This window comes from Eubalaena glacialis, chromosome 2 (assembly GCF_028564815.1).
Source record: "Eubalaena glacialis isolate mEubGla1 chromosome 2, mEubGla1.1.hap2.+ XY, whole genome shotgun sequence".
In the NCBI taxonomy this organism is placed as follows: domain Eukaryota; kingdom Metazoa; phylum Chordata; class Mammalia; order Artiodactyla; family Balaenidae; genus Eubalaena; species Eubalaena glacialis.
In genome coordinates this window covers 182,154,739-182,169,902 of record NC_083717.1, presented here as the reverse complement: position 1 = coordinate 182,169,902, position 15,164 = coordinate 182,154,739, and the positions used below count along the sequence as shown (strand labels likewise).

At 45.6% G+C, this 15,164-nt stretch overlaps 1 protein-coding gene across 3 annotated transcripts in view; it reads left to right on the top strand.

The window, feature by feature from the left end:
* The window catches only part of TTC7B (tetratricopeptide repeat domain 7B), a 237,217-nt gene that overhangs the window by 175,212 nt on the left and 46,841 nt on the right, over positions 1 to 15,164 (top strand). For all 3 annotated transcript variants that reach the window (XM_061181165.1, XM_061181166.1, XM_061181168.1), the window contains one exon: positions 3,266 to 3,363. In XM_061181165.1, coding sequence (XP_061037148.1) covers positions 3,266 to 3,363 — 98 coding nt within the window. The remainder of the gene's footprint in view (positions 1 to 3,265; positions 3,364 to 15,164) is intronic.

Here is a 15,164-nt window from a genome sequence, read left to right as displayed (position 1 = left end):
GTAGTCATCCGTATTTTGGTGGAGCTTTTCTTTTTACAAAGTGTGCTCTCATTCATCTTCAAAGTAGCCCCATAAAATGGGCAAATGTCGTGTTACATCAGACCCATTTTACTGATGAGAAAATTGAGTTCGGGAATGTTGAGAACTTGCCTTGATTCGTGTAATCCAGCCTTAAGTTGCCTGGGAAATGTTCTGGTTTCCTATCCAAGGCCCCTCTATTACATCAGTATTTATTGTGTGCCAGGCACTGTCTCAGAGCTGGGAAGGGACAAAGCTGTGACAAGGACCCCAGGGTTCTGGTTCCCAGTCCACCACCAGCTCGCCTCCTGTGTTTAATCTCTGTGTAGCTGTGTTAGAGGATTTCCAAGAGAAGCTTCCAGTTTCCAGGAGAACTTAACCATCAGTACAGTATACTCTGGATTTTCAGTCCTTATTTAAGGGAATAGAAATTACCTGGATGTGTACATCTGCATACGTGGATCTCTGCAGCTTATGTGTGGTGGATTTGGGGTTCCTTCCAGTTTCCTTTCCCTAAACCCTCTACTAACACCGCTGACCAGGAATGGTTTTCCTCTCCTTCCTGTCATCCTCCTTCGGAGGTGGTCCTGGCACCTAAGGGCCAGGCAGAGAAGAGGTGAGGTGACTGAGCTGTAGGGGGAGGTGGTCCACGGAGGTGCCCAAGCAGATGTGTCCCAGAGGGAGAGAGGAAGTCTTGCGGGAGAGAGGCTGGCCAGAATGAGAGAGCGAGGCCAGGCCTCCCTCTGCCCCTTCTTCCACATCCTGTGGATCATGGCAAAGGCAAATTCTGCACCATATAAACAAAGAACTAAAACCTGCTTAAAGCATCCAGCAAAATTCTCAGTCAGTCACAACAGTCAGAGTGGAAATGAAAGCATCTCCATTGTGAAGAGTTATTTGTTGCTATATAAGCAACAGATACTATGGAGATAAACAAATACTATGGAGATAAACTAAGGAATGTAACCAAATATTGTTTCTCAGCTGGTGGAAGGGAAATATAGGTCGTGGGTCCCTATCATTGGCTGAGGTTCATAAGTTAAGATCTTCATTTTAGTTGGGGTTTATAACATCTGGAGTAGGAGGTCCTTAACTCAGCTTCTCCACACCTACCGTTGCACCAGACAGCTGGGAATAAGTTGTCTCCAGAAGTCAGCCAGCCTTGTTAACCCCAGATGCATGTTTGGAGGCATGGTATTTATAAGGACACCTGGCGTGTGTCCAGAAGTTATAATTCTTCTGAATGTTCTGTGTCCATGACCTCGGTTCAGCCTGACACACTTCTGTGTGGGAAGACAATCCTTATCCTCACCTCACAGGGAAGTCACTGAGGCACAGAGAAAGGGGCCTTGCTCAAAGTGACCTACCATTAGTGACAGATGTGGGATAAGAACCCAGACTCCTGGTTGGGTTCCAGGACCCAGCATGACATGCAGCAGCCAGCCCTGTGCTCTGATACTTGGTGAAATGAGAAGCCTGGAGGACTGTGGCTGAACCAGACATTTCCCATCCACTTACTGTGATTTGGTCCACTGAAAACCCAGGCAAATCCTTCCTTGGCGATTCCAAGACCTCATTGTGTGTCCTGGAATCCCCAAGGTGATGAAAAATTTCACTGTATTTTGAGATAAGATCTTCCGAAAAACTCCTAAGTGGGGAACCATTGCAACATCAGATAATTAACTCTTTGTAATATTTTTGTAGTATTTTTTGTAATATTTATATTAAAAATACATGCATGAACAGATCAATGCTAGAAATATTCAGTTGCTAATGTGATTAATGCAAATTTGCATGTACTTTTATGCTGTCTTCTGCTCAGAGACATTTATTGTTTCTCAGTCATGGAAATAATTAATAGAACAGATTCCAAAAAGCATGTATCCAGTGATGTCATAAGTATAGGCTGACAAACCAGTCTGTACTGAAGCAAGTTTCCTTCTGTTTCCTGTGGATTTCTCTAACTACATCACTGGACGTGGAAATTGCAGCCTGCAAACCATATTAAGTTTCATAGCAAATCTTGTTTGTACCACTTTTAGAAACAGCTGCATAAAGGAAGGAAATTGTGTCCCTTTATTGTGGAATTTGAACTTCTTAACAAAAAAAAATCATTTGTAGAGCCCCCAGATTGGAAAAAAAAAATGGATTCAAAGAAAAGCATTAAAGGCTCAAACCTCAAGAGACAGATATGCATCTTTTGATAGAATATCATGATAGAGGAAAAAAGAGTGCAATCGTTTAATTGTTTTTACTTACAAGCTTCTTAGAATTAAAAAAAAAAAAAAAGTCTTTGTGAGCCAAGGGCCCTTAACGGTGTTTCGTTGCAGTTAGTCCCAATGTGGTCTCCCACGTGACTCGCCCGAGGAGTGGGGCTGATCCCGTTATGTTATGCAGGAGCATCCTGGAGAGGGGGATTCAGTGCAGGAAGCTAATGAGGAGCACCGGCCTGGAGGCTGCTGCCAAGACGCTACCGTGTTCTCTCCAAGGCCCAGCCTGCCCAGCGCGGGAACACTGGAAGGGGGCTGTAGCTGCCGCTCTGCCAGCACCCAGCTCAGTGTAGGGCCTCACACCTCCTCTCTCTTGTCTATTAAATAGAGGTATCAACCACGCCATTTATCTTAAAGGCTTGTTCTTAGGACACAAATGAGGCCGTGGCTGTGATCACCCTTTGCAAAGGAAGGGCCAGTGGTTCTTGAATTTGGCTATGCATTAGAACCATCTGGGGAGCTCTGAAAACCAGAAATTCTGATTTTTTTGGTCTGGGGCAAGACCCAGGCATCAGTGGCTTTTAGAGATGCCCCGGGTGATTTTTCTGTGCAGCCAGGGCTTAGATGCACTGGTGTAGAGCGTTGGTTCCTAAAGATGACTCGAGGATGATGTGTTTATGGGCTTGATGAGCCTGAGACTTACCAGCACAGAATGCTCATCAGTTTCCCCCACACGGTGGATGGAGAACGTGGCTCGAAGTTCTCATTTTTGTGTCTTACAATGACACAAAAGAGACGAAAATTAGCTTGGGTCTCTGGGTGCGGTTGAAGCCGTGTTTGTGATACGGATCCTGAAAGGAATCCCAGCCCAGGCCGGGCGGGGAAGCAGGATGCCCGGTGATGAGTGGAAAGGTGCTGAAGAAGCTCAAAAAATGCACAGAAGGTTTTGCTGCATTTCAGGAGTCGGGATTGGTTGACTCTGTTTCCTTCCCCTGCCCACCCTTCAAATGACTGACATTTGTAGCTGTGTTTTGCAGTGATTCTGGACGTGGGAGCAGCCTCTTAGATAGAACCATTGCTGACAGACGACAGCTTAATACAATTACTTTGCCAGACTTCAGCGATCCCGAGACAGGTGAGAATAAAAAGCCAGAGGGGCCGAAACGGTGTCAACCAGAAGGGACATGGGGCCTGGCCCCAAGCCGCGCGGGATGAAGACCATCAGGGCCTGGGGTGGGAAGAAGTCCTCACCCAAATAGGCTAAACTCTCACCTGAGGTGCATTTTCTCCAGTGTCTTTTTTCAAGTGTGTGTTCACAGTGGGGGAAGTAATATTACTTGCCCAACACAGCTCTTTGAAATCTTTCTATTTTTCCCCTTGCTCTTGGAGCTGAAAATTCGAAACTAAAATTAGACTGTTCCCATCCCCATCAAGCTTCCCCTCTGCTTTTCTGTTTCTTTCTCTTTCTTTAGATTTCAGACCTTGCTAAAATCAAGCTTTTGGTTTCTAATCAGTTGCACATATGAACTCACACAACCCCACAAAAAACCCTGCAGGGAGAGGCAGGTGAGTTCAGAGCTTCTGAATCTACTGACCCCACGAGGAAGCTTGTGGCACTTACTGCCTCGGAGCAGATATTTACGCCTCAGTTATCATTTGCGTTTCCACAGTTGCCTAAGTACAGAGGGGTAAAGATACCTCTGTAATCTCCAGAACTCCAAACAAGTAACTTTAGTAGTAATACTGACTTTTCAGTGGCAATTCGGAGGACTCGACAGACCCACAAAATGTAAAGAAATCCACGGCGCTTTGAGCCTCAGGGGTAGTTCCAGAGCATCATTTGGAAGCTGTTTTGTTGCTTCTCCCACCGCCCCAGAGGGCCCTGGGTCAGGCTGAATCGCTGTCTGGGTACGCCTGGTCTTCTGTGGCTTGATTTCATGAAAGGAGCCTCCGGGTCTTTCTCCTGCACTGTGCCAGGTCCCGGCTCCTGACCAAGCCCCTCCAAAGAGCCAGAGAGCAGCCCTGAGGCATGCACAGCCATCCTTGGAAAACCTCTCCCCAGGTGGCAATGGGAGCCGGGTGTGGTACTCACCCAAGCCCGTGTCCTCACAGCTGCCTGCCTTCCTGTGCTAGTCTCCCTTTTACCAAATTTAAAGTCGGCTTAAGAAGCCTGATCCCAGGGCCCTGGGGCTCCTAGGTCAAAAGAGTGTTGGGCATTGCAGGCAGCATGAATTATAAATTAGTGCAGTTTAACAGGGCTTGCAGCCACTGCTCAAAATGCAGGCCAGCTAGGCCACAGAGAAACTCGCCCCTGGAGTAGCCTGGCCCCTGGGTGGAGGGGCAGTCATTGGTGGGCTTAGACGGCGAACCAGGCAGACTCTGACCTGGGATGGCACAGCAGAGTCCTGCTCGTGGTCCAGACCTGCTAGAGGGATGTGTGTAACCCCCCTCGCTGCAGGAAAGGGAAGGTCAGGCTGTCAGGACTTAGCCACTGAGAGGTGAGGCTCGGACCCCGGGGAGAGAGGAGAGGGAGGTAACATTCACTACGGCTGGCTCACAGCTGCTGTGGCTGCCCAGGGCCAGCTTCCCCTTCTCCCCTACCCCCAGGACCCTGCGAGGACACTCGTACTAAATTTAGACCCCCTTCCCCTCCAGCTGATCGGGACCTTAATTTCCCCTGAGGTCTGAGACTTTCATCCACATCACATTAGAAACAGACAGTGGGAGAAAATGAGTGAGTCCCTTGGGATTCATTCTCCCCTTTGCCCCTTGGGACCTTTTCCCCAGAGCCTCCAGGAGGCTCCCTCTTCAGGTTAAACATCAGGTGCCGCAGCTTCCAGCCGAGGCGTGTCTCCGTGGCAGAGTCGGGGGTCACTGCGCCTTGTCCGTAGCGGACACTGCTCTCCCTCACTCCAGAGCCTGGGGGGTTGGAGTCTGGATCTCTGGGGCAGGTGCCCTTGGACAACAGGACAAAACCACAGCCTCCCAGACGCTGGCCAGTGACCAGTTTATTGTGTTGGTGTGGTTGTATGTCCACACGACCCCCTCCAAGACTCCTGTCACCGGCCCTACCCCCAGAGCCCCAAATCGTTGCTTTTCACATCACCAGTTACTTACCCAGGAGGCCAGGAATCAGAGAAACGGAAGGCCATGTTAGCAGGCCTTATCAGTTGCAGACTGATTATAAATGATGGTGAAACATTCTGAAGTGATTGTTTAAATCAGAGAGACTTAAAAATTAGGAAGGCTCGCCTATAAATGGAAAAGATGCCTCCATCTTGATTAATAAAGCCCAGTTTTATATAGTTCAGCCCGTGGCTGGTCGCAGGAGGGCAGCGGTTCTTATTAGTGCATCAGTGGGGACCGCCTGTCTCGTGAACGACCCACAGATTTGGTTCAAACTCTGATTCCGAAGGTTCCATAGAGATGTTTTGCTTCCATCCCTGCCCTTCCATCTTGCCTTTCCCTAAAGATAACCATTTTTTATTAGCTTTTTGTTTACCCTCCCATGCAAATAAGATTAGATCTTATTTTCCGTGTCCCTTGACTTGAAAATAGCATACCATATACATGCTGCACAGCCCCTGTGACGTGTCCCTTTACGCATGCCCTGAGGATCCCTCTGCATCCGTTTGGGAGAACGTCCTCAGGCTTCCGCAGTGCTTCTCTGCTTTTCGAAATGCATCCGACAAGAGCACAGCGGGCAAAGACGTGTGGCCAAAGCCGAGGCGACCTGCCACGCTTGTGATACTGCCAATTCTGAGTCACCCAATGTGCAGTAGACTCCTTTGTGAAGCCACAGGCCCTCTTGGATTGTTGTTTTTGTCTTCCAGAACTAAAATTTATTTCCTTTTTAAAAAAATTTTCTACTGTGGAAAAATTTCAAGTATACCAAAATAGAAATACTCATATAATGAATCCCCATGTACCTACCACCAGCCTTCAACAATTCCTATTCTTTTTTCCTGTATCTCTGCTGTCCCACACTTAGTTTTTGTAGACTATTTTGAGGCAGATCTCAGACATCATATTTTGCCTGTTAAAATTTCAGTGTATATGTCAAACAGATAAGAGCTCGGTTATAAAAATATAACCGAGATACCATTATTATACATCTGGGTCATTATAAAGTACAGGCTCAGTGTTCTTGATTTTGGAAAGTGAATAATTAACTGGGGTATGGTTTTCCACCTCTGAAATTGTCCATATGCAGATCTGTGCAATAACATAAGGGGAACCCATGTCTAGAAGCTTTGGACTAGCTGAGTCCACTGTGGCTAAAGAGTGGACATTGGTTTTATTAAATGGATGTGGCAGACTGAAAAAAAAACCCTTAAAGAATATGCTTTCCCATCTAATATCACCTCTGGGTCCCCTTCCCCCCACCTCTGTCATCCAATAGGTCCTAGCCATCAAGAGAGAGGAATCAAATGGAGTGAGTCATTTAACTTTGAAGCTTTGAATCATTGTCTTTTCTTCAGAATAAGTTAGTTCCTTAAATAGAGGAGGAAAAAGAATTCTTTTTCTTCCTTTTGCCTTCAAAACAGGATGTGGAGTAAGGAGATTCATCTTTAATCATTGGTACATATTAACAGACACCGATCCATAGTAATGATTCTTTTACCTTGAAAGTTTGATCCATTTTGTCTGGGAAAAATTTTAATTTGTCACTGCGGTGGTTCTCCCTACTGCTGTGTATCTCTCCAGCTGAAGACATGGAAGTGACAGTAATAGCTTCCTTTTCAAAGTGCCTGGCCAGTGGACCCAACCGTAGACCAGCTTAGCAAGCTTAGACTCCATTGTCACGACTCGGGGACCTGACCCATTGTTGCACCTCAGTATCTGCACCTAGAAAGACCTTAGTTTTCAAGTAAACTTTATATAAGTGCTTCTCATAAAAAACAAATCAAGGAAAAGTCAAGTTCTAATCCTTTCCAATTGAAAAGCAAGTAGTTTCTTTTCCTCCGGAATGTCCTGGGTATTCTAGGTTAAAGAGGTATTATTTTCAATGGATCATACTGCTGAATCTGTGCCCAGGTAAATCTGAGATGTTTTTATGCCGTGGTGTTGTTGCAGAACAATTAAATAACCAGTGGAAAAAACAGCAAATTTGTTTTCTTCGAAAAGCACTTGTATTCTCTTGTCAAGTAGAGGAATGATTGTGTATTACATGACCTCATTTTCTTTGCAGCTTATGTGAGTATATTAAAAGCCAGTTTATTTTTTTTCTTTGTGTTTCTAAAGTTTTTTTGCCTTTATCCTTTTTTATTTTTCTCTTTCACTTTTTTAGTGTCAGATTCCTCCTCCTCCTCTTCTCTTTCAAGAACCGAATCTCCTCTCCACCTGTTTGTATCTTCTCATCTTCATTCTCATCCCAAACCCGATACCTTTGTGTGGCCCCCGGCAGCTCATTCAGTCAGTGACCCAGGTCCCCGCCAGGAACCCTCTCTGTGTAAACATGGTTTATGGTTTTTTCCTTTCTTGTTAGATCTGCTTCATTTGCCTGATGTTTTATTTTCTGATAATCTTCCTAACTGATAAGCTGGATCGGAAACTCCATCAAATTTATCTGAGAGAAAATCTTGCTAGTTTGAAAATCCAAAAGCTGAGCGGGGCAGAAGGAGACCTTGGTGCCCAAGTTCCAACCTCCCTTTTAAAAAGTAAAGGAAATCTGTTTAGAGCAGAATCAATAGAAGCTTCTCTGGAATAGCGCTTCTAGTTCTTGGGGACCTCTGTGCTTTCCTGGAGTTGATATAAATTCATACAGATCTCATTTTTTAAAAAGACAAATTAGAACATTTTGCAAATAATAATTTACTCCTAATTATTTCTGGTTTTCAGTTTAGAAATTAATTCAACAAGTATATAGTAATCAAGGTAGTATTCTAAAGATATCGGTCATATGCCTTTTAAGTATGTGGTTCTCAAACCTTACTGTGCATTAAAATCACCCAGAGAGCTTTGAAAACTGCAGATTCTCTGGGCCCTACCCCCGGAGTTTATGATTCAGGAGGCCTGAGGTGGGGCCCAAGAATCTGGATTTATAAAATACCTTCTTATGATCCCGATGCCAGTGGGTTGTGTACTACATTTTGAAAAACAATGCTATAAATTGTTTTCTGTTTGCAAGGAAAGAAAATGTAGGGCTTGTGTCATGAAACTATGCCGGGAAATTGAACAGTATTTTAATCTAATCTTGATTTTAAATAATAGGGAAATTTGAAAGTCTGTTTTAGGGTGTTCAGGGACCTGTCAATGGGAAAAAAAAAAGATCCTTGCATTAAAATGAGACACTGGTTGATAAAGCCCTTAAATGGCACCTAAATATGGATCTCACCAGTAGATCCACCCTTGTTCTTCCACTCATTTATTTAATGTTCACTTTACCCGCAACACGGCCAGAAAATTTAATCTCTATGTCCATGATTTATAAGGGCTCATCTTTGTTCCAAACACTCAGTTATATGCTAAACAAAAGCTCATAAGGGGAGCTGCTGCCAGAAAGAACTACTTTCCCTAATGCGCTTATCTTTCTGATGGTAACCTGCTGTGTTAAGCGCACACACACACACACACACACACACACACACACACACACACACACACAGTCGGGCAGAAAGGAGACTATGATCTAAAATAAATAATTCAAACCAAGAAACACTCTGACCTTACTTATCCGCATATTAAGTGTTCTGAACTCAGCCTCAACGGCAATCCCAGTTTTATGAAATGGAAGATGAAGATAAAATTTACAAACTGCTTATGTTGTTTTTAATCCACTTCTTAAAATAGACATTTTCCCTTTAATATGATGCCTAGGGGCAATTGCCAACTTTGTTTTTTTTTGCTTTGGTTTTTCCAGAAAAAATTGTTTATTACATTGACTTTCGCCCAGTTTTGGGGGGTCTTAAAATGGGATCTTACTGTTCTAGAATAATGTTAGATGTTCCCACTGCCCCATCCTTTCTCGTTTGCACAATGAACCCACCTACCTCCACACCCTGCCAGTAGTTATCTTGTTGCATCCCAAGGAGCCCTGTGTCCCTTTAAACCTCAGAAGACTGAAGTCCAGACTCTTCTGGTGGGGCACCTTATATCAGATTAATTAGCAAATTGTTAGGGCAGTGAGCACCCACTGGGCTTTCTGCTGAACGTAATATGTACCAAGCAGTGCTCAGTTGTTTATTCTCTGTGAAGCTCTGAGTCATCTTCCATCCTTAGGGAGTGCATAGCCGGTAACCAGGTGTTTTAAGTAAGACTGCTCCCCTCCCCCCGCCCCATAAATACAACATTTAGTTAGAGAAGGGAAAACATAACATACATCTAGTAAATGTAGAATTTCTTGATTAAAATTATAATGAATTTGAATCCCAACTCTTTCCCTTAGGACAGATAGCCAAAACCTGAAGTTTTATGAATTTCTCCCTCCAATCCTTTACTTCACAGGATTGAAAGCTAGCCCAACCCTACAAACTGTTGGAATCATGATTAGGGTTAACGTGTGGAAAGATCTGAAAACTGCTTGTTTGATTATTTTTCCCTTCCATTTGGAATTTCCTGCCCTGGAAACAAAACACATTACATTAATTGGTCAGCTTTCATGTGCTGAGTGAACATCTAAATGTGGAGGGGAATGCCCAGTTGGCCTTTCTTTGCTTTAAAAAAAAAAAAAAAAAACATTGTTAGTGGAAAAACATATGTCACTCTTGAATTGAAATCTGATTCCAGACAGCCAGACTTACAGTTGGAAGGTTATTAGAACTCCATTTGCTTTTTTAGCCTTAATTTTGATTTTTCAAATGTTTGTTTCTTGGTTTTAATTTTTGGTTTGATTTGTTGTTCCAAGGCAACTCTCCAGAAGTATACTTTCATGGTTTTCCCTCCCTTTTTTCAGTTAGTAAGTAGTTTACCAATCTATCTGTTAACTTTTGTGAGGGTCTCCAGAATCACGCTGACCCCACCATGCAGTGTGTGTTGTGGCCGTTGATCAGGAATGTTGAGATGGCTTGGACCTGAAGCTGCCACCCGCTTGCTCAACCCTCCCGCTGGGACCCAGCTCTCCCGGGCTCTCTAATGCTTTTTGCAGCTCGGGTGTAAACACTGAGGAGGCAGCACTTGTCTGGGAAGGACTACAGAAGAAGGCATTGCAGGAAGAATGCCCAAGTAGGGGCGTGCAGTGGCTTGGTCAGCAGTCCCACGGGGGCTGATCAAACATGTGAGGCGTCCAGGCTCCCCAGTGCGGCTCATCTGTAAATCTGGGGTAGAGGGAACTAGTTGAATCTTAAAATTCCTTTCCAGTTCAACCATTATTGCTCATAGAAAACAATTCTAATAATTCGTTTTCCTAAAATAAGCTAATCAGACATCATAAAACTTAAACTACTTCTACCAGAATTTAAAGCAGACTAAGCAATTCCCTTTAAATATGTTAAAGTGAGGCTTGACATATTTATACAAGGGACTTAACTATTTCCATAAAAACAGCTCCAAGTCTCTCGAGGAATCCAGGCAACTCATTTAACCTTCCTGGCCTTAGCTTCCTCATCTGTAAAGGTCTTAGTTGACTAATTATTCTGTTCACACACACCTTTGGGGTTTGCCGGTAGCTGATCCTGATTTCAAGCCTCGGCCAGGTGCCTTTCTCCCCGAGTTGCAGCCCGGACTCTGTGGCCTCCAGAGGGCAGTGACCGGCCGCGTGGGGAGAGCCGGCCTGGAACGCAGCCGCCAGGACCCCCCGCCCTGCCCTCACTCCTGAGTCCTGAGGACCCCAGGCGGCCCCAGCAGTGAGCGCCCCAGCAGTCATCGTTCTGGAGAGAAGTGTGGGTTGAGGTTTTATTCTTCTCTCCAAGAACGTGCTGACTTTGGGTGCTCAGCTTCATTTTTCATATCACCAATTCTGGTGAAACTGCTGCTCTCTTTAGGAACCAGGACAAGAGAACAGACATTAACGAGCAAACATACCTCTCAAACGAAATAAGGTGAGAAATAAAGCCAAGGTAGTCGTTTTGTCTCCTTCCACTGTGGCTGGCATTTTATTATTGACTTTGCGTTTTTCTAACATTCAAAAACATCTGTCATCAGGAAGTGACTAGTCAGTTAGGTGGTGAATTTCACCCTCTGCTACTGCTTAATAGAATAAAGTCATTTTTGTCACCTGTATGTGAAAAAAAATCACTCTAGTGATGACCCCACTGCTTTTGAGGAGTGGCAGTTTAAAAAATTCAGCCCTAATGATTCAAGTATAAACCGTTTCTTGCCATTTTAATTAAATTAAAATTAATTCTCCTTAAGTAGTTCTGGGGTGTCTTTCTGTAAACAAGGTCGGGTGGAATTTTAGGAGATGGATGAGTCAATAATAAATGGCACTCAGGGAGAAGTTGAGGAGCACGTGTCCAGCAATTAGACTACGGCCTGAGCCTGGGAGGCTTCTCCCATGGGCTGCATCAGAGACAAAAGCCTTTCCCAGGCGGAAGGACACTTCATTCCAGAGACACGGCCTCATGGCTGTGCACCTGGGAGGGTCTGAGGAGGTGGGTAGCCTCTGCCCGGTGTAGTCCTCCGGAAGGTGCTGTCTCCCGCCCAGAGCCGTCTCTCGGCTCACGCTCACAGTGGGCCCCTCCCTGCATGTGCGACGCTTAGCCCCGCCAGCCCCCATCAGCAGCACGCAGGCCAGCCCCGCATGCCCACTGGTGACCACATACCCCTGCCTTGGGGGGATCCTTCCCTAAAGCTTTCCCTGGAAAGGACTTTCCCCTTTCAAGAGAAGGCACATCCTGTCAGGTTTCAACTGTGCTTGATATTCTGTTAAAGTCATTTGGAAATTGTGATCTCGTCTTGGGACCATGGGTTGGCTGTCCAGATTTCCTTGGCTATCTTAAGCTCCTTTTTCACTCAGTGTAAAAAGGAAACTATGTACTAGAATGACCCCCAGAGCTATTTATCGGCGGGACCCACAACCAAGAGGCCCCATAGTCGGTGGGAGTTGGATAGACCCTGCAGTGGCCCCTAAATCCGCCCCAGCCCCACGGCCCCATCACGTGGGTGGACATGCTGTGAAGAGGGCAGGGGGCAGCCCTCGAGGGATCAAAATGTGGAAGGGAGATCTCTGACAGCGTGCTGTGAGGAGCCCACCACCCCCAGATCAGCCTCCTCGAGAAGCAGGACCGCCTCCAGCAAAGATAGGAATTGTCCTCGCCCGGGGTTGGCAGGGTGGGGAGTGGAGGAAAATGGCTCATGTTTTTAAGGTACAGAGAAAAATATGCCTAATTTGAGTGCTGAAGTGAGAGCGGACGCTCGTATCTCTCCTCCCGCCTCAGAAAAGAAGAGACAGTCATCACTGTCTCCTCGGGTCCAAGGACGTTCTGGTTCTTAGCGCACAGGGGCCAGGTGTGAGGAGGTCGCTGGGCTGCCAGCAGTCCGCAGTGTTGCACTGATTTACGCGCAAGCCCTATCTTGAGAAACAGGCATCCTTTTCCTGTTAAAAATGAAAAATTTTAAGCAAAGCTCTCGGGCAGAATGCTTAGTCATTCAGATCATTGTTTAGTTTGCAGGGTCTTTAAGAAGGGGAGCTGCTGCTTTTCTTTAATTCTTTCATTGTTTTGGGGACACAGCTTCTAAGAACCGGAAGCTGAATAAACTCTACTGACAGATACTATTGAATCACTTCAGGACTGAGGGAAAATCAGTACAGAGATTTATTAGCAGTGGGTAATTTCTGCACACTCGGTTTCTTTTCAGAAAAACGTGGGGAGGGCAAGTATCTGCTGCGGTGGCATTAGGCAGAAAGAATGTGGGTGACAAGCAGAGAGATGGAACTTGGGGCGTGGCCACGTGCTCTATATTCTCTCACGTTCATGCATATGAGGCATCCGAGTTAACTCTCCAGGGCCGGGAAGCAAAGAGCAGCCTGAATCCTGAGCAAACACCTGTGAGATGCGCCTACTGATGTCTCTTCGGTAGAGGATTTTTTTCGCACATCAAGTAACACAGCTGTCTGTTGTTCCTGGGCTATGTTGCTCAGCAAGTCAGCAGGCAGCAGGGCTGCATCTGAGACCTGTTCATCTCCTACATGCTGTGAAGATATGAGGGGACAGGGAAGGTGGACATCCTTCAGACCACAGCAGCTTACATAATGTGACCAGAACAGCCAAAAGGGTAGCCAGAATATAAATACATGCCATGCACTCAGTGACCCTGCTTGTGAAAATACAGGTGATGGAACCTAACTAGGCCACATAATTTACTGTGCCTTTTGCTTAACAGAATTATTGGCTCTGAGACCCCTTTGAATGATGAGCCTTGGATATTGAAATAGGGTCCACATGTGATTGCCACATTTGAGGTCTGTGTGAAATTGACCGCAGGTGTAGTGTGCTTTGGAAAAGGATTTTTGGAAAGGCTTCAACTGCAACGGCAAGTTGACCTGGCTGTGCCTGGCATCCTACTTGTGGCAGGGTTTCTCCACAGGCTTCAGCAAATGATAGGAATGTGGGGCAGACATCCTCCAAGCTGAGCTTGGACTCAGCTTCCTGAGGTCAGGGGCCTGGGTTCCTGGCCCCTCCGCCCATGGGGAGATGACTCTCCACCGCAGCTCCTGGGGCCTCTCTTTCACTGCCCCTGTCCCCCACGCCACCCAGACAGCGGTCGGGGGGGGGGGACTCAGATAAAGACCCCGGATGTAGGGATCAGAACAATTCTTCAAGTGGCACTTTGCCTATGTATCAGGTGTCTGAGATAACATTTCCTCTTGGGCCTCTAGGTGGGAGGAAATTTAGATCTCCTCAGCTCCAGGGCATCTTATGCCCCCTGGACCAGTGGGGCAATCAGGTCACAGAACCTAGGCCAGATTTTAGGGCATGCTCTCACCTGCCCGTGTCAGCTGTCGGTTCAGTTGGTTTTGCAGTAGCTTTTCAGAGCCACTGTGCCCTGTGACTGAAGGACTTGCTGGCTGCTCGGCTCTCAGGGTTACGACAGGGACAAGCGCTTCTCAAATTAACGTGATAAATAAGAGATGTACAGTGGCCGGACACATTCGCTGGCTTACCTGTCGAACCTGATTATTTGGAAGCTTATTTCTCCAGAGTCTTGGATTTCAAATTAGAAATATGTCTTCTATTCCTCCCTCTAATTCCTTTCTCAAGCCTCAATTTGTCCATTTCCCTTAGGGGAATAATCCTCTTAACCCCCATGCACGCTGTAGGAGTACATTTGCTTTGGTGAGAAAGAAAAGGGTTGCTTTAAAAATAGGTTGGTTAGAACTAGCATTTCTAGGTGTTTACCAACAGAAATCAAAATCTGTTTTGGCACTTACCATTTTCAATCCTATGAAACAGTTAAGTTACAGGTTGTTTTGATTATTTGTAATCAGATATATCCATTCTGATTCATAATGATGTTTATCCCTTTTTTCCTCCAAATTCTAACCCAGTGGAAGAATTTGATATACTATGCTGTTGCCAGAAAGAGTAGACATTAACTATTAAATAATTTTACCATTATCATACGTCACCTACCATTATTAATAAGTACTGAATGCCCTAATATCCATCCCTAGTTCAGAACCTGAAGGGTCTCTGCCCCTGTGAGGCGTGTGTGAAAAGGGATCGACTAGGAAGGAAACAGTTATTTCTGACGAACCTCAGTTACCCTCCCTATTTAAGTGGGTTAGTTATGTTAGAGATGGGAAGCCCCTAGGTGAGTGTGGCGTTAATCCAGCCGTGCACCACTGTGGTTCTTAGTCCAGGTTGTTGGAAGTGAGCACAGCCATGCTGAGAAGCCCCTTGAGACAGGGAAGGTTCTGGCCTCTGAGCCATTAGGGAAGGAGAGTAGGGCACCCAGACATGCTTCCCCAAAGAGGGGCCACTCTTCTAAATTTCACACAGTGATGTGTGTATTAACAGTACTCATTCTTCCATTCATTCATTCATCATTCACTCA